The sequence below is a fragment of the Populus trichocarpa genome, chromosome 2, assembly GCF_000002775.5.
Source record: "Populus trichocarpa isolate Nisqually-1 chromosome 2, P.trichocarpa_v4.1, whole genome shotgun sequence".
Lineage (NCBI taxonomy): Eukaryota > Viridiplantae > Streptophyta > Magnoliopsida > Malpighiales > Salicaceae > Populus > Populus trichocarpa.
In genome coordinates this window covers 23,908,474-23,932,278 of record NC_037286.2, presented here as the reverse complement: position 1 = coordinate 23,932,278, position 23,805 = coordinate 23,908,474, and the positions used below count along the sequence as shown (strand labels likewise).

Genomic DNA, 23,805 nt, shown 5'->3' with positions numbered 1-23,805 from the left:
ATAAAAAAACGTAATTTTAAAAAAACTTTAATTGACATAAAAAAGAAAAAGCTCTTCCATTACTTTAAGACTAAGCTATTTTAATTTCCTAGAAAGATCTTACGGTTGTTATGTGGGAACTCTTGGAATAAATTAAAGTGAAAGATGGCAATCAATTTGCGTGTGTTGTTGAAAAGTTATAATTTATATTTTTTTATGAGTGTAAAAAAAACCAACGATAAGATAATTTAGAATATAAATTGTTACATGTGCAAAATTTAAAATATAAAATATAATTTTAAAAAACAAAGGATAAATAAAAAAAAAAAAATTATAGAAAGATAAAGTAATTTTTCCTTTAAAAAATCAAGGATGTTGAAAATAAACTGAAATTTAGATTTTTTGTACAGCGTAACGAGCAAGCTGCCATATTTAAAGATCCTTAGCTATTAAGTTTCCCAAGTAAAAACACAACTACTAGGTGTTGAAATATTGACCACGCAAGCTAAATATTATATTTGTTTGTATAGTTTTGGTTATTTTTTAAAGTAATTTTTATTTTGAAATGTATTAAAATAATATTTTTTATTTTTTAAAAATTATTTTTTACATTAGTATATTAAAATGATCTCAAAACACCAAAAAAATATTAATTTAAAATAAAAAAATAAAAAAAAATTAAAGATATTTTTGTAAAAAAAAAATAAAGATTATTATATGGGATCTTCATATTAAAATAAAATATACAAAAAAACAAAGAAAAAACTGCATCAAAGAATATCCTTGTAATTGTGCGAGCATATATATATATATATATATATATATATATATATATTAATTTGATTCGGTAGGAGAGTTTGATTAAAAATATAAAAGTATATGTCTCGAGTAGAATAAATTTATTTTATGTTTATATTTTTTTAATCGGACAAGTTTCTATATTTTTTTGTATTTATTCATTGTATTCCAAGATATTAACCAAGCACAAATATATTAATAAATTAAAAAATGAAAATCACTTGTATCTAAAATAAATCATCTGTAGTAAAATCAAATAGCAGTTAAAAATATCTCAATATTCATGTATGTGTATATATGTTGGGTTAAAAAATGAATAAATATTACAATTAATTAGTTAAAATTAAAGTTAAAAAACAAGAAAATTCTCAGCCTCACACGGATGGTTGGTATTGAGTCCATTAACCCAAACCTTTTTATTCTCATTCCCATGATGATTACCATCAAGATTCTTCTTTTTATCATCATCACCCGCACCAAAAATTTCTTGGACAAATATCTCCACATCAATTTCCTTAATTCCATTCTTACCCTCTCCCTCACTCCAATTATCCATGAAAGGAATATATGGTGGCCTCAAGATTTGCAGCAATAAATCCCAATCAATTCCTTTAAAAAAATCATGACCCTTGATTCCCTCAACCCTAATCCTCTCCTTAGGGTCCTTGATCAACAACTTCCCAATCAAGTCCCTCAAAGGCGTCGCTTCACCAACTAAATCAGGTTTTTTAGTTAAAATCCTGTAAAAAGACTCCTTCCTACTTTCCCCCTTAAACGGCGTCACTCCATACAACATCTCGTACAAAACGACACCCAAAGACCACCAATCAACACCAAAATCGTGACCGTCCCCTTGAATCACTTCCGGTGCCACGTACTCCTCCGTTCCAACGAACGAGTTAGACTTGGAGGTCGAGTCTGGCTCCGACAATCTGTGGCCCAGTTCCTCCCCTGAGTCATCCGGTGAAACCCCCCTGTTGAAAAATCGGTGGAGAGGAGACCGTCGTTTTCTCCGATCTGCCACTACCGAAACTGGGCTTGCAGATTTTGGAGGAAGTTTTGTGGATAGATCGAAATCTACAAGCATTATGTGACCGTTTTCTTGAACCATTATATTATCCGGCTTTAAATCTCTGTACGCTATCCCTAAACGGTGTAGATACTCCAATGCCAAAACCAACTCTGCCGCGTAAAACCTATAAATTCAAACCCAAGATTAGATTATACATATCGATATCAATATACGAGTTTGGAAACGAATATATAACACAAGTACTACGCACCTGATAGTATCTATGGCGAACATTTTCTCGCTCTGTTGTTTTCGCAAGAAATGAAGATCACGACCAGGGCAATAATCTATGGCGTAGGCAAGAATCTTGTCAGTGGCCAAAACACCTCGCAGTTTTGGCAAAAGTGGGTGGTTAAAACGACTCACAACTTGCTGTTCAAAATAAATCCTCCTGTATTCTTCCCCTTCCATGTCCTTATCATTACTGCCACGCTTCTTTTTCTTCACAAATTCCCTCGAGACCACCTTCAAAGCGTAAAATTCACCGAGTGGCTCCTCTTTAACGAGAAAGACCACGCCTTTGGCTCCCCGCCCCAGTGGGGATATCACTTTCATGCTTTCCATGTTTAAAATCGGCAATCTTTCTTCTTCTTCAGATTCTTCAAGGTATTCGTGATGGACGATGTTCATTGAGATTAGAACTGACCTGCCGGAGATATCGTCGGAGATTTGCTTTTGTTGGCTGCAGGATGATCCGGTAATTCAGGAGGAAAGAAGAGAGCTTATTTATAAAGGAAAATGAGTTGGTGTTCTCACTGGGACATTTCTTGGCAAACAAGGACTGGCATTCCAAGAAGGCAAGATTTGGTGCGAGAAGCCCATGACTTTGAAGATAGTGATGAGGTAGGTGATGCAATGAAATTTGTACACGTGAGACAAAGGGTCGTTTTACATGACGTGGCTGTATCTGAACCGTGCTAAGTAAAGATGGGTGTGTCCGCGTGAGAGGGGGAATAAAGGAGCGCTGGATGACGTAGGAAATTATTACTTGTCATGGAGGACTTCTAGAAGGGGTGGAGAGAGGTGGTAGAATTTTGAAAGCTTCAAACGCGGCGTTGGTTCATTTGCGGCAGCCAAGGTATTTAACTATTTATCCACTTTTCTTTATTTTTACAAAATAAAATAATAAAATAGAGAAGGCTTGACAATTTATTTTTTCCTCGAGATCTTGTACATGAATCTAGATTAAGGGTGTGTTTGTTGTGTTTCAGTCTGTTTTTTAAATTATTTTGGTTTGAAAAGTATTAAATTGTTTTTTTTAATGTTTTTGAATTAATATTATTTTTAATGTTAAAAATTAAAAAAATCAATTTAAAAATAATTTTGTAAAAATATTTATTAAACGCAACGATTCATGCACTTAGATATGAATGAAGATTAATTCATGTACTGTTTTTTTTTTTAGATTGTTGAATTTGAATTAGTTGGCGAGGTTTAAAGAGTAGTTGTGCATCCTAATTAATATCTAAGTTTGAGTATTAATATAACAATGGTAGTACAATGGTTATTGCTTGTATTTGAAATTTTATGTTTAATAAGTAATTAATAATATTTTATTAATTATTTTTAAAATTTTATTTTTAAAAAAAGAGATAGATATACAAAGTAGAGAGAATATAAAATCAATAATTTACTGGAAGTTATAACAGTATTTTTATTTATAATTTCTCTCTATTAATTGTATTTTTTTAAAATGAGTTTAGAAAATAATTAATAAAATGTTTTTACCTACTTCCTGACCACCATAAAAATTATTGTTTTCTCACCCCTGGTTTGTATATATTTAAATAATTCTTTTATTGGAATATTTTATTGAAGAATTATCAATATGTATGAGGTTTATTTTTATCTAATAAAAATTATATTGCTGAGAAGAAGACAGTCTTTTCAGATGAAATTATAATTAAATTTATATAATAGAAAAAAGGTTTTTATTTTGAGTGTGGTTGCTTTTCAACGTATTTTTTACTTATAAATATATTAAAATAATATTTTTTTATTTTTAAAAAAATATTTTTGATATTAGCACATTAAAATAATTTAGAAACACTAAAAAATTATTAATTTGAAATAAAAAAATAAAAAAATTTAATTTTTTTCAAAAATATTTTTAAAAAACATAAATAAATAAGACCTTCATGGACACGAAAGATATATAATAATAAAATAAGAATGGAGTATGACTTCATTGATCGGGTGACACAATAATGTAAACACCTCATTCTCGTATACTCCGAGACACTTTATTTTTCTTATATATTCGACATATAATAATATGTCAACTCTGAAACATAAAAATATTTAAATTTTATATTAAAACACTGTATATCATTTTTTGCAACACTTGCTTGTGCTTTTACTGAACGACACCTAAAAAATATTTGTATATAAAAATGGTTGTTGCTCATTAATGATTATTTTTATGATAATTTATGACTCGTTTTTTTTTTTATGGTACAATCATGTTTTAAAAAAATTAATTTTTTCAAGCTTTAAATTAACTTTGTTTTTGTGTTTTCATAATCTAATATAAAAAATTATTTTTAAAAAATAAATATTATTTTAATAAATTCTCAAACAAAAAAACATTAAAAAATATTCTCTATATTAATATCACATCTAGTTTGCCGCCCCTGAATAATTACTTTAGCTTCGTCACTGCTCAGATACATGCAATCAATGACGTAGCCATAATTTTTTTTCCAGTGGGTCGATTAAAGAGCTTACATGGTCAGGAAACATTTGATATTTTTTTCCTTTAAAAGACAGGCTGTTTTAGAAAATAAATTAAACAAAGAACTAAATATTAAATAGTTTATCAAGAAATAAAAATAAAATATGAAAATAAAATAGGTTATTAGTAAATCCTATTATTTTTTTCTATTCCAAATTTCCAAGAGCGTCAAATGACACCTTTAAATTGGTCATGGCCTTACCGGTGAATGCAGTGCTGGACACTCTAGTATCTATGAATGTGAAACATGTAATGGTTGTTATGAAATACATGACAAATATTTATATATATTAAAAAAAATATCATAGATTAATTATATAATCATCGATGAGGAGATAGTAAAATTGAGGCATTATTATTCAATTATTAATATAATTGTATTTTATGAATGTTTAAAAGTGTGGTAGTTTCTGTTTTTTTAATGTGTTTGAAAAGTATGTTTCACTTAAAAAAATATAAAATTAATATATAATTTTTAGTGTTTTTTTTATGATTTTGATGTGTTGATGTAAAATAAATATGAGAAAAAAAATTAAAATTTAATATGAAAAATACGCTACATCATAATATCAAATACACTAGCAACGCAAACCTAAACCATGATTAAACTAAGTACCGGTCATCTTGAATCAACCTACAAAATAAAACATTAGGTTAACTCATGAATTATTTTTTCTCATTTTAATTAAGTAAAAAAAATAAAAGAAAATTTTTTATTGACTTGGCAGGAAATAAATCAAATTGACAAGGGTTTAATAAAGATAACCAAATTTCATTAATTTCATTAATATATAGTTGATATAGTTTGATTACAATCATCACTTAAGTTGAGATTTAGGTTATCACTGAAAAAATTATTAGATTGTAAGATCCTAAAAAACATATAGAATTTAAATTTTTCCTTTTATTTTTATTTTTACATGGAAATGCCTACATAGATTGGTCCATAGACAAGGTTGGGCTGAACCTAGACTAGCCTGGGCTCGACTTGAGCTAAATAATTGTTCAGATCAAAACTTAAATTCGAGCTTAGCCTTTGATGTGTGTGTGTGTAGAAGTCAAAAGATAAAAAAGTAAGCAACATAGCAGAGCTTCTCTGTTCTCTCATTAATGGTCATAGAGGTCCGTAGGGCATCAATACATCAACCTGTGAAAGGAATGGTGGAACAGCTGCATGCCCAAGGAGATTGATGGATAAATATAAATGATTTTTCTAAAAACAAAAAATAACAGAAAACAAGACGTTAAAGTGATTGTATACAGGGGTGATTATTTTTGATTCAGTTTGGTTTTTATAAAAAAAAAAAGTAATTAAACTGAATTTATAAAAAAAAACCGAACCGAAACCAGTTCAAACCGACCGGTTTCGATTCGGTTTGATTTGGTTTTTTAGGACAAAAACGGTTCAAACCGGTTGGGTCGGTTTTTTCAGTTTTGGCTCGGTTTTTTCGGTTTGTCTCGGTTTTTTTCCGGTTTGGGTTCAGTTCGGTTTTTTCAATTTCAGACTTATAAAACTGAAACCGAACCGGTTGGTTTTTTAAAAATTTTAATCGGTTTAATCGATTTTTTTTCACGGTTTAGTTTTTTCGGTTATTTTTTTTTACTTTCTCGGTTTAGTCGGTTTTTTGATTTTTTTACCCACCCCTAAATATACATAGGGAAATTTTTATTGTATATAACCAGTTGCTTACGTTGGAGTGTCCTTATTGAAGATATTTACGTGAACAAAGACGTGGTTGCTTAGGAATGAGTTGAAAATGGACAAATATTCACGAGGCCCCTGTTTCTGTTAGCCTTATGGACAAATATAAACAGAGGAGAGGAAACTGAGACAGCTAGAAATGTTAGGAGGTTAATTGATAGAAAGCACAAGAGAATTTTTTGTTTTTGTTTTTTTTTGTGAAACCGAGACAGCTGCATGTGATCGTCATTTCAAACAGTGTGGTTTAGATAAAAAATAATATAAGCAAACTGATGTTTTTTTAAAAAAATTAAAGAAAATTAAGAATGTTATTATAGCAATTTATTTTTAAAATGATTTTTTTATTTAAAAATATATTAAAATAATATTTTTTAAATGTATTTTTAATATTAGTACATCAAAACAATTTAAACATATATTTTTTTGTGAAATACTGTCTGGACCTCGTTCTAAAATGATGTCCAAATCAAATAATCAAACCAAATTTATTTTTTATTTGATTTTACATTTATTTAAAAAATTGAATAAGCTCAATTTAATTTATGGTTTTTTTTAGTTGGGTTATTATTCATAGGGTTTGTTTTAATGAACCTTTAGTTTATAATTTTTTTTTTGGTTTGATTTGATATAATTCAATTTTTTTAGTTTTAAATATCCAACCATTATTTTTTACACTTTTTAAGTACAATCATTAAAAAAAATTTAAAAAATATTATATTAAATTAATTTATTCAGGCTCTATTTTTTATGTGGTGTGATATAATGTATTCTATGTTTTGCTTTAATTATAAATTTAAAATTGTTTAGTTAATTAATATATACTATAATTATAATTTTAGATAAATTTCATTTAAAATTCTCTATTAAAATCCTTATTATAAAATAAACTTTAATTTATATATATTTTTTAAAATGTAACCTCAAAAGAGTATTTAAGAGTGAATTTCAACTTGTTTTTTTATTAAAATTTAATATTTTTTAATATTTTTTGATATTTTAATATGTTGAAGTTAAAAATAAATTTTAAAAAATAATTATTAAAACAATAATAAATTAAAACAAAACTAATCAAAAGTAAAACAAAACTAAACCAACACTCACTGCTGAAGACAACGATGAACAACCAAAGTGATAAGGCAGGGAGGGTCGAGGGGAACAAAATAATAGCCCCAGAACCAGACAGTCGACAAGTCCCGTACAAAATCAAAGAACGTGGATAAGCAAAGCCAACGCCTTCTCTGTAACCTCCTACGATCGAAACAATCCCAACTGACCTGTCTTGTCCTGTCAAAATCCTTCTGCCTCTGCACTTCCAATCCTTTCAAACCCCTTCAATTTTCACGACACAAGTATTTTATGGCGACACTGGCGATTCTCGTTAAAGCAACTAATTTCGCGTGAATGGAGTCACGAAGTAGGCTCTCCATTATCTGCTCCCATCTCCTCCCTGGCTCTCCCTCTCCGCCTTCACGTTTATCTTCTTCCATCACTTCTTCTGCCTCCATTAATGATGCTGCTGGCGACACGAGGAATCACCAACTAGACTGCGTTTTCTGTAGGATTGTTCGCGGTGAATCTCCTGCGTTTAAGGTAAATCTTTGTGCTTCCTAGTGTTTAAGCTTCAGATGCCTGCAAACTTTGCTATTAGCTGTGGTTATTTGTGCAAATCAATGACTTTCTTATATTTTAGCTCTGAAATTTTGCTCCTTCCTTCTGCCCATCTGAATTTTACAGCTTTATGAAGATGAGACATGCCTGTGTATTTTGGATTCCAGTCCATTGAGTCCCGGGTGAGTTATCATGTTCATAAAGCACTGTCATGTCCTTAACTTTTCACGATAGTAGAAACCCTCTTGGAATGGATTGAATTCTCATTAGTGTGCAAGCTTTATTAAATTACTGGAATTTCTTAGGAAGAAAAAGGAAAAAAAAGGGGGTAATTTTCGTGTAAGTGAAAGTGAGAGAATTTGATCAAGTAGGCACCAAGGTTGTTCCGGAAAGAGTAGCCTGATAAAACTACCAGTGTGTGTTCTATGTATAGAAATCAACAAAGTTTAACTCTTCCTCCTTAACCAAACATTGTCTCATATGTTATCATTGTAATGATTTCATGTCCTCCAAATACTTCCAGGATTCCAAGATTTTGAATTGTTTTCCTGTAATTTTGTCTGTGGTTGAATGATGAAATGATATGAAGCTGCAATTTTTTTTTCCAGGCACTCTCTTATCATCCCAAAATCTCATTTTTCTTGCCTGGAAGCCACTCCTCCTTCTGTAAGTAACTCTCACTTGATGCTAATCCCTCCTGAGTTATTCAAAATTGTTTGCCAACTAAGTACACATAGTATATGCAAGGGATGTTATTACTGGTTTAAACGTAAGAGAAACTCCCAACAAAGCTGAATCCATGCTTGATCAGCTGCCAATAAAGGTGTAAGTGAGATGTTTTATTGGTCTGCGAGGCTACAATTGAGGTGTTAGAAATGTGTAATTTGCTAAAATCGGCTTGTATTCAACTGGAGCCATGCCAGAGCTGACTTGACTGCCCGAGTCCTTCAATAGTTATTGTGCTTTTACTGCCTTTAGCTATCAACACCAAGCTCAGACAAGGAGGCCTATCTTTTGTAGATATGTGGAGTTTGATCTCTGAGGGTTGAAACCTTTTTTCAGCTCCTTGTGTTATTTCTGTAACTACATGATTCCACCCAAGTCACACGAACAAACTTTTCTTTATTTTTGTTGAGATTACACCTATATCACGTGTTTTTTTCCCCATAGTTACCATGTTAGCATGAATTGCATAGTGTCATGAAACCTGGGTTGGACTCTGCATCAAAGATGCAGACATGTTTGGTGCTCAGAAGATGACAAGGTCAATGACTGCGCTGAAAGTTTCTTGTTTGAGCAGTGAGAGAGGGATGGAGGGAGCCAGGGAGGGGTGGTTACCTGGTCTTAGAAGGCTGACTGAAAATTTGATTATAGAAAAAGAGAGTAATGGAGAGTAGTTCTGACCTTGAAGCTGCAGTTTCATGCTGGTACTGCTTTACTTTTACTTTTTTAATGGACGGTGTTTCTGAAAAGATATACAACTGTCTTCCTATGAATTAAAAAGTGAGCATTGCTGGGTTGCAATGTAAGCTAGCCAGCAAGTTCAGTTCTGAATCCCAATCAATCAATTTTCTTGCATTCGAGCTGGTGCTCCATGCCCCTTTTTTTTCCCCGGTATATGTGGAAGTCATGTGATTTCTTATTGGGGACAAAGGAAGCCCTGTATCAATGTTCAAGTTGGATCCATCTGACCCTGATCAAAAATTGATTTTTCCACCAGTCTGGCCTGGCATACAAACCCTTGCGTGATACTTCATGTTTTTGTGAAATGTTAAAGCTAGTCATGTAATATCAGAGTTCAGAGTGTTCCTTTTTTTCTCCGTGAAAGAAAAATCATGGATGTATTTTCTAATAAATTGGGTCTGCAGGTGGTAGCAGCAATGTGTTCAAAGGTGCCTTCAATTGGTAATGCAATCATGAAAGCAAATGGTTCTGGTATGTATCCAACATTTCCTTACTGTTGCTGTAATTAACAAATATCCTTTTCCCCCAGCATCTCTGTTTGTCCATATTCTTTCCTTCGTTCATAACATGCCTCAATTGTCAACGATGTTGGGGAGCATGTATAAAATTACAGTGGAGTTAGGCTGATGATTACTCATTTAGAGCTGGGTTTACATCTGCATACCTAACTGCCAACCAACCTTGACCCAACAAAGAACTACTGTTTTCTGGGTAGCCTGAGAAGTGGCTCAGATGGAACTGGGATTTCAAAAAAAATTCTAGTGTCAAATTGAAAATTTTCAAAACTTTGGGATGCCATCTCCCCCCCAAAGCAAATCCTGGTCCTTCCCCTGAGAAGTGGGAATGCTGATTGACATCTAGCCACGGACATAAATGAGTTGAAATTCAAGTGATAACATATCTTTTCTTTTCTTAAATGTTTTTGTTTTCGCATGTCGATATTTATTTTATAGGATTGAAGGCACTTGTTCCTTTTTATAGGGGGGCAGGGGTGAATTTCTTAAGAAATGAATGCCGCATCTGGCATGACTAGGGAAGCATGAGTTCATCTGCTTTCTCACTGTATTTACAAGTTTTTGGACCATTTTTAAACCTAGTGTTCTCTCGAACTTGAGCTCCATCTGAACTTCTGTTCTTGGAATGTTGGTGTTTACAGATTCTTTCAACTTGTTGGTAAATAACGGTGCTGCTGCAGGCCAAGTCATTTTTCATGTAAGTAATTCTAAAGTTGTCTCTATGGAAAAATAAAAGCTTGATGTAATAACGATGGATTGCTGATGTGACCAGTGTTGTGCTGTGTTTCTTGCTGAACCAAAAACAACACTTTCGTTGCTATTTATTTGTATAGAGAATAGATACTCTCATCTTATAAGCTGTAAGTATTCACAGCAACTGAATTCTTCGATGTTTCCTGATTTCTCTTTATCAACATTGAATTTTCAGACGCACATCCACATAATCCCCCGTAAGGCGCGTGATTGCTTATGGACCACTGAGGTATGCATCTTTTGTTTTTTGCTTGATTGTATTGTGGAACAACACAGTAGCATCCTGAGAGAAACATTGGACCAATGACTTTTCACAGAGTTTGCGAAGGCGTCCCCTGAATTTTGACCAGGAAGCTTCTCAACTTGTCAATCGTGTTCGAGAGCAGTTATCAAGCATCTCTCCCGAAGACGGAAAAGATTCAAGAATCTAGTCTCTCCTGATCAGCAACGGTTAAAGATCTTCTGATACATTGTCTGCAAACATCGCGAGTCTGTACCGTAAGAGTATACAGTACCAATCCATTCGTCTGGTTAGGCACCTTGAATGAGATGCAATGGGTTGCTTTGTTCACTGGAAGTCTGGAACAATCTGATTCCATACCCAAGAACAATGAGGCTAATTTCATGTTTGCGCTTGGAAAGTGACCAGAAAGGGTACAGTTTTTCAAGAATAGATAGAGCACAGGTTGGAATAACTGATAGCTGCTGTCATTTCTCAACACAGTTTTGTGGAACTTAAGCAGTTATTTTGTCACTTTTACTATATAGCAATGGCTTGTCATATGCTGGCATCTCTTCCTGTCTTTGAAATTAGTTGCATGGCAGTTTGTGCTTCAGGCAAGGGAATTGTTTTAAGTATTTTTTATTTGAAAATATATTAAAATAATATATTTTTTAATTTTGTTTTTAACATTAATATATTAAATGATAAAGAAAAATAAAAAAATATTAATTTAAAGTTTTTTTAAAATTTTTTTAAAAAGTACAGTTTAATTGTAATCCCACACGTCCTCTTTTAACTGCATTAAATTTGAAATCAAGTCTTCTCATTGAAAACCATCAACCAGGTATTTGGCCCTTTAGAACAAAAGAAAACTTTTGCCCTTTGGTCAGTCTGATTTTTAATGGTTTCTCACGAAAGATCAAACTTTCTATATGCATGAATTCCATATTATCTTCTATATTTTTTCAGAGTCGAAAATAGCATTAATCTAAAAATTTACTTGGCCCGAGTTTCAGACCGCTCTATCGATTGGATGGGTTAATTTAGGTTAAAAATAATTTTTTTTTTTAAATATAGTTTTTGAGTAGGTATTAGATTACTGGATCGTTGGATTTACCCGTAGAAAAAATAATATAATAAAAAAATAAAAATCTTGATTTTGTTTTTTCTTTTAAATCATGATGATTGGAGTTTTAGAACAAGTTTTGCAGGAAGTTGTAAATCTTGGGGCTAGCGATAAACCGTGTAAAATTATTTCCATGTGAGGGGACGGAGCTTTTTTGGGCGGGGTGGCATTTTACAACTACTTGTGCTAGAAGTTGTTGCTTTGGGTTTTCTTTCCTTTTTAATGAAGAAACGACGACCATCAACATCATGTTGACTCGCAAAGGAAAATCAAAAGGTTGTTAATTAACTAATTTATTCGCCTAAACTGATAAACATATTTTTGTCTCTAATGTATTTTCTTATTATTAACTAGGTTTTAAATCTCTTAAATTCATTAAATTCACTTCAAATATAATCGATATCATCACATACGCTTAAATTTGCTTGATAGGATAACCTACCAAAAAAATTGCAAGGGCACGTGCTTATAGTTGTTTTTTAAAATGTTTTTCATATTGAAATGTATCAAAATAATATTTTTTTATTTTTTAAAAATTATTTTTAAGATTCGCATATCAAAACGATCTAAAACATACAAAAAAATTAATTTTTAGTAAAAAAAAAATTAAAATTTTTAAAAACACGGATTAACCTGCATTTCTAAACGGGCTTTTAAAATATTTCTTATCTTATATTTTTAATCCTCACGTGCTGTTATTATTAATGAAATCTTTTTTATTTTTATGTCCTGAAACTAGCTCAGCTAGGAAGCAACTAATTGAGAATGGAACAATCTAGATATTAAAAAAAAACTTGATTGATTTAATTAAAAATTTAGATTGAATATTAACTTAATCAAAATTCATTCCTTATTTATTAATTTTTTTATTAATATATTTTTTAAATAATATTATTTTAATATTTATTTTTAGAATGATACCATTCTTGTTTGGAGTCCAGCTTTAGGAGCGTTTTTTACAAGCAAAAATGATAAATTGGAGGTAAAAATGTTTAAATAAGAAACTTTAGAGCTCAATTGATAACAAAACAATAATACATCAAACCCACCCGTAATCTTCCCCAAAACTAAAACCCCCACCTGCGACCCCTCTCTCCACGATCACTTTCCCTTTGCTCCTCCTCCAACCTCCAGGCGAACCGTTTCGCTCGCGTCGTCGCCTCCTCCATTTCGCAAGATTTTTACAGCTCCCATACAATAAATTCAGAAAAAGGAAAAAAAATAGATACTAGTTTTTATTAATACAGTAATTAAAGAGAAAAATTAGAGAATAAATCAAGAGATAGATAGAGGGAGGGAGGATGGGACCGGGAGTATCCGCATTGAGTGACGAAGAGAAACGAGCAGATAAGTTGAGGCAAGAAGGGAATATATGCTTTAGTAAAGATCGATTTCAAGCCGCTATCGATGCGTACACTGCGGTGCGGTATTTTCTATATATATTTATGTGATTGTCTTTTTTTTTTGTTTGCTGATTTAATTTTCTTTTTTTTGTTGAAAAGGCGATTACGCTGTGCCCTAAAGTTCCTGTTTATTGGACTAATCGTGCTTTATGCCATCGAAAACGCAAGTATGTATATCATTTTTTTTTCCTTTTTAGGTCGAATTTCTGTAATATTATTGGTATAAATTATTAATTTGACTAAGTTTTGTGGTTAAGTGATTGGACTAGAGTAGAAGAGGATTCTCGCAAGGCCATTCAGCTTGATCATTACTCTGTCAAGGTAATGGTTTTTTATTTGATTTTATTAATGTCATAATCGCAATTGACTTATAAGATAGAATAAGAATGGTTTGATGGAAGTGAGTGGGTTATGTGTTCGACGCGTCACGAGTTTGTGGATGTTGTACTTGTTTTTCTTGATGATGGATAGAGAAGTATCTTATGAGTCGGAAAATGGGAAAGTGATTGAAAATGTGATGAATGGTGTTAAAATCTTGAAAGGAAATGTGGGTTGTGATTTTTTTTTTGGAATCTTGATTTTTGTTCTAAGAAAGTAGATAATGGTTCTGAGGTGAATGTTTGTTTGTCTTTTGAATTTAGAAGAAAGCGGTTGCTTTTTTTTTTTTTACTTCTATGTAGTGTGGGTGGTTGTGCAAAATTCACCCTTGCTTGCTGCTTTACAGGCTCACTATATGTTGGGACTCGCATTACTTCAGAAGCAAGAGTACTCTGAAGGAGTCAAGGAGTTGGAGAAAGTAAGAGTTGGTTTTCTTATCTCGAGTTGTTTCTTGAATTGTTTTTCATATCAACACAAGTTACTGGTAGATGTTTTTTCTGCTTTTAGCATTTGGACTCGTAGGTTGAAGAAGTTTTTGAGTTACATGATAGGTTATTTTTCACTTTCTTGCTCGAGTCTTTTGTTGTGAATCCATTGAATAAGACCTGCATTAGTTGCCTGTAAGCTAGTAGTTTAATCTTCTTTCTGTTGGCTGTTTTCTGAAATGAAGCTTTTTGAATGGGCCTTGAGGCTTCTTATTTAGATCTCCTATTCAATCGTTTCCTTTGAACTTTCAGTACATATTTGAGAATGTCTCTATCTGATTGTGTCTTCAGCATGGCCTTCTTTTTTCACATTATTATTATTGAATAATAGTCTATAAAGTGGCATAGCTCTTTGTGCCTTTTCTTAGCTCCTTCTTTCTGGTAGAATCCACTTTGCTTATGGTGATCAAATGTTCATAACATAAACTATTATGAGGTTGTAAATATAACAACTGTAGATAATCAAACTTCAGTGACAAAAGGTTGAAACGTAGGGAATGCATGGTTCTAGTTTTTTGTGGTTTACCATGATGGATTGTCGATCATAACAGCCTATTTCTTCTAGTTATTCCTGTGAAATTTATCGAGTCGGAATTTTGAATAAAAGCTGTAGGGTCACAAACTGTCTATCAAGTAGTTGTGTTGGTCTTGGTAAGGGCCATTCAAAGTCTGGGGCTTGTAACCCCACAGTTGCAGGTTTGAGTGCTGGGAGCAACCGCTTCATGCAGAAAAGCTCTAAAAGTTGTAGATATCTCCAAATTCCCTCCTCCGGAACATCATGTGATTGGACTACCATAGCTAGTGCTGCAATCTTGTTAATAGCCTGTTTCTTCGCGGAGGATCAAGAGAAAAGAAAACCCCTCTAAATAAGCCAAGGGAAAGAAATGTGTTGGAGTCACAGTTTTTCATGTTGCTGTTCCTCTTAAACTTGTCATTTTCTCTGCTTTTGCATGATTGCATTTGGCCATTTGGTTTTACCTGCAAGCACAAGGCTGATAAATGAACATTTACACCTCATATTTTTTAGCTTTGAGCCTCTTGTTATTGCTCTTTATAGATTTTTTACTTGTCATTTTTATTTGTTTTAGCTCCAGCCTATTGATTGCACATAATAATCTGGTCATAACAACATCAACTGAATATGGGTATGTCCAACCAGATGTTATGAGATTGCTACTGATAAAGAGAATAGGAAGGTAGGGGTTTGTAAAGTATGAAGTGCATGTCTTCTCCTCTGCACACATCAGCTGTATATGTTACCATTTCATATATTCAAGATTAGTATTGCAACCGGGATGTTCTTGTACTACAATGCATGTCCATATATCAAGATGGTTTACATGTATATTTCAAACATCAAAGGCAAGATTATTTTGTGTAGGTCAACTGGATTACATTTCTTTGTAGCACATAAGAAAGCCATCTACCTTTTAAGCATGGCTAGAAATGTGTGCGGCAGCAGCAGCAGCAGCAGCTGCTGCAGCTGAACATTGCTATTATATCATGATTCCAATAGTGTCAAATTATTGTTCTGACCTTGGTAATCTGGATTGATATGGCCTATCTGGTGTTTTTATGCTTTGATCGGCTGGGGATTTAATCTTGTCTACACATGTTAGCAGCTGGAGCTAAAATTGTGTATGTGTGGTTGATGGTGTTATTAATCGATGTTAAGGGCCTCATAATCATGGTTATAGTGGGCAAAACGTAGTCTAATGAAGACTTGTTGGATAAGTTCTAGCTTTTAATTTTACAATGAAAATCCACCCTGGTTTATACATGCTTGTCCACATATATATATTGTCTTCGGGTATCTGGTGAGCTTTGCATTAGGAGTATCTTTCACTCTAAGTAGGTTAAACCTAAATGTTCAAAGTAGTGACAACATACCCTGGCAATGGACAATATGATTTTTGTAGCATGTATGTAAAAATTGAACAGCAGTTGTTACTATCCATACTATGATGTTAATGCTAGTAGCAGCACTGTAGTAGCTTGTGGGATTGACATGATAGATGTGGAAAAGGGACAAAAATAAGATGAATCATTCATGGTACAAATTTTATGAGTGACTTTGATCATATTAGTTTCTATAGCCGCTGTTGCAAATTGGATCCTAATACATGTTGAATTTTAGTTGCTGTTGGATACAAAGAAAATGTGCAGGCTATTAATCTTAGCACTAAATCTTAAATTAGCATTATATTTTTATCAGGCATTGGATCTTGGTAGGGGTGCCAACCCGAATGGTTACATGGTGGAGGAGATCTGGGAGGAGCTAGCAAAGGCAAAATACTTGGAGTGGGAGGAAGAATCTACGCAGCGTTCATGGGAACTACAAAGCTTGAAGTATGTAATTCCTGTGAGTTTAGGCTGTACCATTATTGCAGATCTTTGCTCATATGTGCTAAGAGAACTATAAATTGTCCTATTTCCTACCTTCTCATGCTAATTTCCCTGGTTTGACTCAGAGAAGCTTGTGAGAGGGCTCTTAAAGAAAAACATTTCCTTGATGATTCTGAGACAGAAGGATTCCTGGATGACCCAATTGTTTCAATTGTTTCCCATCTGCAACAATTGGAGCTTCTAGGACAAGTATTCCAGAAAGCTGCAGAAGATGACACGCCATCCGAGGTGTCTTTGGATTTGTTTAATTTACATCTTTTTTTTCCCTTCTCTCTTAAAATTACTGACCGCTGATTTATAATGTTGTGGGATTAATTTGAAAATTCCAGGTGCCAGATTATTTATGTTGTAAAATCACCCTTGATATTCTCCGTGATCCTGTCATTACTCCAAGTGGGGTTTCATATGAAAGAGCAGTGCTCCTTGACCATCTTGAGAAGGTGATTTGTGTTTTTGATATTGCTTGTTCAAATTGAGATGCCTTTCATTTGCGTTTTATTTATTTGCATTGATTGGTGACTTAATTATACACAGGTGGGAAATTTTGATCCAGTCACACGAGAACCTCTTGAACCATCTCAGCTGGTTCCGAACTTAGCTATAAAGGAGGCGGTCCATGCATACTTGGACAAACATGGTTGGGCATACAAGACTGAATCGAATTGATTGTTTGGGGAAAACTAGTAGACGTTGATGCCTGCGCTCAATGCCTGGTGGATTAATAGGGTGGGGTTTTACTATCTTAAACTACAGATGATATCTTTTGTGTGCATCGTCAATCATGCTAGCTATGTAATTCTTGCAAGTTCCTCAAAGTGTGAAGCCATGTCTTAAATTACATGAGCTCCATTTAACCTTTTAAATTGTACAGTTTATGTCATGGTGACTGCTTGCACAAAATCAACTGAATCTACCTGACTGAGGAATTTGATGTTTCTTCCCAATAGAAATGGAGAACTGCTATAAAATGGTTGCAGATTGACTTTGCCTCCCTCGTTTCTGTTCTTATGTGGCACAAATGTCAGGGACCATTCAGACTCTTTCCCCACGGATTAACATGTTTCTTGTCACTCATACTCGAATCACAAACACGAGTCCGAGTCCAGTTTGGTGACTGTTTTTCTTTCAACTAATATATTCTGAATTTTGTGAAATAACATGGCTACATTTTGTTGTATTTGGAATCAGCAGGGATCATCCAAACAAAACTAGTAATTAAGTAGATCATTGTTGGTGCTATGCTGTGGTTGTATAATTTTTTAAAAAAACATTAAAAAAATATATATATGTTGTTAATGTGGTTTTCAAAAAAATAATAATTATATAAAGATTGATTTGATGTAACCTGAATGATTTGATAAATTTAAAAATAACTTGAAGAATTGATAAAAATGTAATTTGATTTAAAAGAAAATCAAGATATTTTTAAAAATATTAAAACGACAACATATTGAATTGACTTTGATCAATTCGGGTTAATATGTTAAATCTGTTATCCAAGTTATGAGAACTTGATAACCCATTAGAAAACAAATAAAAAAATTTATTAAGTTTAATTTTCAATCAATCCAATGTTGAAGGATAAAATAAAGATAAAATTCAACTAAAAAAATAAGTCGAGTTAACCTCGGTTAACCTGTCAAACATGGGTCATGAGACCGAGATAAATCTATAGAAGCAAATACTTTTTTTTTTTATATAAAACTCAATTATCAATCATCTCAATGTTAAAGGATAAAGTAGAGAAAAAACTAATTAAAAAAAAATAAAAAATAACCCGAGTTAATACAGTTAACCTGTAAAACTTACAATCCAGATTTTAAGATTTAAAAACTCTATATGAAGTAAATTAAAATAAATTTATAAATATATATTAAGTTAGTGGATCTTAGATTTACCCGTGGAAAAAGAGCATAGAGCTACACAATGATAATAATAAAAGAAAAATAAAAATCTTGATTTTGTTTTTTCTTTTAAATCATGATGATTGGAGTTTTAGAACAAGTTTTGCAGGAAGTTGTAACCTTTGGGGATAGCGATAAACCGTGTAAAATTATTTCCATGTGAGTGGATGGAGCTTTTTTGGGTGGTGGCATTTTACAACAACTTGTGCTAGAAGTTGTTGCTTTGGGTTTTCTTTCCTTTTTAATGAAGAAACGACGACCATCAACATCATGTTGACTCGCAAAGGAAAATCAAAAGGTTGTTAATTAATTAATTTATTTGCCTAAACTGACGAGCATATTTTTGTCTCTAATGTATTTTCTTATTATTAACTAAGTTTTAAAATAATCAATATCATCAAATAAGCTCAAATATGCTTAATAGGATAACCTAGCAGCAAAATGTTGCAAGACTTAAAGTATTTCTTACCTTATATCTTTAATCGTCACGTGTTATTATTAATGGAGTCACTTGTTATTATTAATGGAATCTTTTTTTTATGTCCTGACACTAGCTCGATTAGAACCTAACCTAAGTCAACACGGTTAACCTTCGAAACTCACGATTCAGGTTATAAGGTTGGAAAACTCCATATAAAATAAATTGAAACAAATTATGAAGTCCAATACCCAATAAACCTAAAGTTGGAGGATGAAATTGAATTTTTTTTGAAATAATAATTAAAAGGAATCCTCACAAATGTGAGGACCAAAGTGAAAAAACAAAGCCCTTTTAGTATATGTTAATGGGTGATGAGGTGAGGAAAAAAAAACGAGCGTGGCTGGTAGTAGTTCCAACTGAGAGAAGAGAAGGTAGAAAGAAGGGGGAGAAAAGAGAGAAAAGAAAGGAGAAAGAAGTAGGAAAGAAGTAGAGATGGACTAGAACTAGCCGAACCAAGGCTCGAGGCTAGATGGGGAGGAAAGGGAAAAGAAAAGAGGAAAAAAAGGTTAGCCCAACCAAATCCTTTCCCCCTTTAATCTAACCAAACCTCTCTTCATTGGCTCAACTAAACCCTCTCAAGCTCAACCTAACCTTTTCTTCTTAGCCCTTTCCAACCTTGGCCCAATCGATCCCTCACCATCCTTGGCGAAGCCCAATCGACCCCTATTCATTATCTATAATGAACACCCTCTCTTGCAAATAATAATCTCTTTCAAACTATCATCGGCCAATGTTTTCACCAGAAGTTATCCCTAAACTTGAACATGTCATTATTTTCATCAATGGCTGTCCATAAACTTGACTCTGCACTAACTTTTCTAGCCTGCTACTCTTATCACCAATGACTTAATCTTAAGCACTAATCTACCCACCAATAGCAAGCATGACACCAATTAGTGACTTAACTTTCTAACAAAGCAAATATTCCTCATTATTTGTATTCTTTTTAAGCGTATATTCCTTTTGGTATCTATAAATAATATAAGTCACTAATTAAGAAAGACATGTTTTCTCAATCATATACCATATATTACTCCGTACTCCACACATTATCTCTTCACACACACTTTAATCTTTTTATATTTACTAACTTAAACATTGGAGGGTTTTTTATTCTTATAAAAGACTTGTTTTGCAAGTCAGTCATGACCTAGGAGGGAGTTACAGAAAACCCGAGTTCAATTTGAATTTTTTCACGACTTTATTAACAAGGGATGTTTGTAGATCATGCATTTTAATGAAATAATAATTATGGTCCTTATGCACTTATCTGAAATATAACATAACCGAAAGAACTTTTATGTTTTGGCACATATAGATCTATTTATGGGGTCATTTCAAGCAAAATTTTTTTTTCTAGTTGGTATCCTCTGTTGACGGGCTCATGATTGTTAAATATATTTTTTACGTTGCATGAGAATGATGAAAAAAAAAAACTTTGTCAATGTTGCAATCATATAATAGGATTATAACCTTTTTATGTATTTTGTTTCTCATTTTGAGCTTTGTTTATATTGCTTTGATCCCAACTAAACTGAATTGAAACTAGATAATAATTGTGGTTGAGTTAGTGTGTGTTTCTGATATGACGATGGTGTATTTTAAAACTAGTTTTCAACGACAACAAAAAAAAAAATATATAAGTTTAATGATTTTTTTTAATATTTTGATATTTCATATCAAAATATTTAGAAGTACTTAAAAATCATCAAAATTGATGTTTTTATTGTCAAAATGTATTTTAGAAATCACTTTAAAATATATGGTTAATTATATTCAGCCTTATTTTTTTTGTTATGCTTTTGTTTTTTTTAGAAATTATACTTTATTTATATCCCATTGAATCACAAATTCCAAGTAAAATGAAGTGATGAAAATACCCTTATATATAATATATGAAACTTGCAAAAACAATAAATCACACTCTCCCTCATCTGGAATTATTTCTCTCTCTCCAAACAACCATAAATTGAAATCAATCTAGGTTTTTTCAGTCAATTCCTCCCTTTTCATGATGTTCATTGTTGAAGAAGAAACAGTTTGTGAAATAGAAAGAACGTCAATCATGCTAGACCCATCTGGTTATTTCCTTTTCATCATTATTTTTTTTTGGCATGGAAATAACCCTTGAGCTAATCAAAGCCATAATTTGAGCGTGTCGGTAATGCCATTGATGGCAATTTAGCATCTCATCGAAAGCTCCTCCTTTTGATATTACAACCCCCGCCATGGAAAGCGACTGATAGTACAATAATATAATAGCTAAATCTAACACAAAATCTGGTGTCCAAGAACACCCTTTTTTTCTTTTTAATTTCATAATAAAGAATGCTTTCAATAAAATTTCTATATCAATCATAACAATTTTTTATTTAAACACCTTTAAAAATACCCCTCTCACACCAACTATATATTAAAAATATATATATATATATATATTTTTAATATAAATTTTATAATCTAAACTAAAACCAACTAATTTAAATAAAAGAATTACTTGATTTTTTTACAGTGTTTTTTCATATAAAAAATATCAAATTATATATTTTAAACAGTTTTTTAATGGGTTAATATTAAAAAATATATATATTTTAATATATTTTTAAAAAACGAAAACGAAAATTAGATGTTGCTTTTGGAATACTTTGGTTTGACTAATTCATGTTTGCACCAATGGTAACCATTTCAAAGGGACAATCATTCAAAATACACAGTTCCCAATTCCCTCTTTTGACCTTTCACTCTGTTGGTGAAAATCACTTTATTGATTAAAAACACCTTCATGCAGCTAGTGATATTTTGGGTGCCATCTTTTCAGAGCTGAAAAGTCTTTGGGACAACTATTAAGCTCTTCTTTTTCCAAAATTAATATACGATTGAGGGATGAAATTAATCTGAATTATTTTATAAAATCCATCGGATTGGATCGTGAGCTTGGAGGATTCAACCAGACAATATCCTCGAATAAAGGTTTCTTGACATTCCATGAAAACAGAACCTCGAATTCACAAAACAGTTCCTGAATATGACCATATCCATGAATCCAGTAAGAAATAATATAAATAATTTATTTTATGTATTTGAATCGCATAAATAAAAACATTTGAGCAACGAGTCTTCGTGATGGTGTCTTTTCGACGGTGTTTAATATAATTTTTTGTTTTTATATTTTTTTAAAGATGTTTTTAGCTTAAAAATATATTAAATTTTAGTATTTTATTTTTATATTTTTAATAGGCTAATGTTAAAAATAAAATTTTTTTTAAAAAAACTTATTTAAATATATTTTTAAATAAAAAATTATTTTAAAAAGCATTTTACAGTAAAATTTCAAAAACTGACATCATTATGTTCTTCCAACATGGGTGTTTTATCCCTCCTATGTACAATATGATTGAACAATGGCATTGGCTTTTCTTTTAGGAAATTTTCTTTTTTTTTTGGATTAATATAAGTGTTCGGATCAGCTTACTCGTATCTTGATTAATCCTATAAATTCTAAAATTAACGATGATATAAACAACAATTATATTAACAAATTTTTTCAATTTTTTATTCCAATGAGAAGCTCTAATTTCTCACCACTCATTCTTGTTGATCTAATCCAATCTCTTTTATGTATGGATGAATGAACAGACCTTCCTCCTCGTATCACTTCCAAAATAGCCAGCACATACATAGACCAATCATTCAGCAATAAATAATTAAATCACATCAAGCAATGATTCACACACTCTAATAATACGACACATTGGGTGTCCGATCGAGAAATCTGTAATTATATAACAGGATTGAAATAAAATTTCGAGTTAAATATAAAAATATATTAATTTTTTAGAATTTAACTAATCAGATTAGATTAAGTTGATCTTAACCGGATCAAACCCAATTTAAACTTGAAAAGATCAATAAAATGATACTGTTTTAATAAATATAATCAACTTAATGACTCACATAGTCACATGTTAATTCAGTAACACAATATTTTCTGTACAAGTTAATGATAACTATGCTTTTTTTTATTAATTTAATCTTTACATGTAGTCGACAAATGTTATGTTTATGTTCTTCTTAGTTGAAAGAAGTGGGAAACAAAATAAATAATTGCATCCCATCCTTGCTCCTTGGATGGCTGTGGATTTGTCAAGCTATCCAGTTTCAGAGCCACATGGCAAACCCAGTACGTAGTATGATTGAACTTGTTTGATGTGGAAAATTACTGCCAGCTCCTCTCCTGATGGCTGCTGGCACGAACGATTTCGCTCCTTCACTGATTTCTTGAGCATCGGGTTTTTCTTCTATTTTGCCTCTTATCTGGTCTTTCATCTCATAGAGACTGGCAACATGGGATGGGAAGCTAAGATCCCCGTCCATTACAATGGCACTGGCTCTCTCCAAGCCAATGCGCGCCATCTCCACTCTTGAAAATGTCTAAAGCAAATTTCTCTGTTTAAGGGTATCTGCTGAGCAAAAAAACAGTAGAAAACTATTGAGAGAAGGAGCTGGAACCCCTCCACATAGAAGCCCCTTGACTAATAATATCTTAAGATTAAATTTTCAGGTGATTTTCTTATGATTTTGATATTATCATATTAAAAGCATCCAAACTGCTTGAAAACCATTCATTTATGATTTTTTTGAACTTAAATATACTTTGAAAAACACTTTCGTACAAGCGAATAACCAAACAGGCCCCGAAACTGAACCTATGAAGACTCAAAACAGCCAGCACTGCCATCATCTCCTTTTGAATTTAATGACAGGATCTTTCAAC

The 23,805-nt window shown here is 32.1% G+C and overlaps 3 protein-coding genes across 3 annotated transcripts; 2 read left to right on the top strand and 1 right to left on the bottom strand.

The window, feature by feature from the left end:
* Positions 1-1,047: 1,047 nt before the first annotated feature.
* On the bottom strand, positions 1,048-2,643 carry LOC7471178 (serine/threonine-protein kinase OXI1). The gene is made up of 2 exons (XM_002301775.4): positions 2,061-2,643; positions 1,048-1,973 (listed from the first exon to the last, which is right to left on the bottom strand). Exons 1-2 carry the CDS (start codon positions 2,477-2,479, stop codon positions 1,127-1,129), a joined length of 1,266 nt encoding a protein of 421 aa, XP_002301811.1. The 5' UTR covers positions 2,480-2,643; the 3' UTR covers positions 1,048-1,126.
* Positions 2,644-7,388: 4,745 nt separating this feature from the next.
* On the top strand, positions 7,389-11,419 carry LOC7471177 (adenylylsulfatase HINT3). The gene is given in 8 exon segments (XM_002303039.4): positions 7,389-7,875; positions 8,020-8,075; positions 8,502-8,559; positions 9,762-9,828; positions 10,514-10,569; positions 10,801-10,854; positions 10,943-11,044; positions 11,046-11,419. Coding segments are annotated over 8 exon segments (603 nt in total). The 5' UTR covers positions 7,389-7,686; the 3' UTR covers positions 11,067-11,419.
* A 1,564-nt stretch (positions 11,420-12,983) lies between these two features.
* Positions 12,984-17,632, top strand: LOC7459504 (E3 ubiquitin-protein ligase CHIP). Its single transcript, XM_002303038.4, has 8 exons — positions 12,984-13,395; positions 13,477-13,544; positions 13,635-13,698; positions 14,102-14,173; positions 16,456-16,589; positions 16,712-16,874; positions 16,976-17,086; positions 17,181-17,632. Exons 1-8 carry the CDS (start codon positions 13,276-13,278, stop codon positions 17,310-17,312), a joined length of 864 nt encoding a protein of 287 aa, XP_002303074.1. The 5' UTR covers positions 12,984-13,275; the 3' UTR covers positions 17,313-17,632.
* The last annotated feature ends 6,173 nt before the right edge of the window (positions 17,633-23,805 follow it).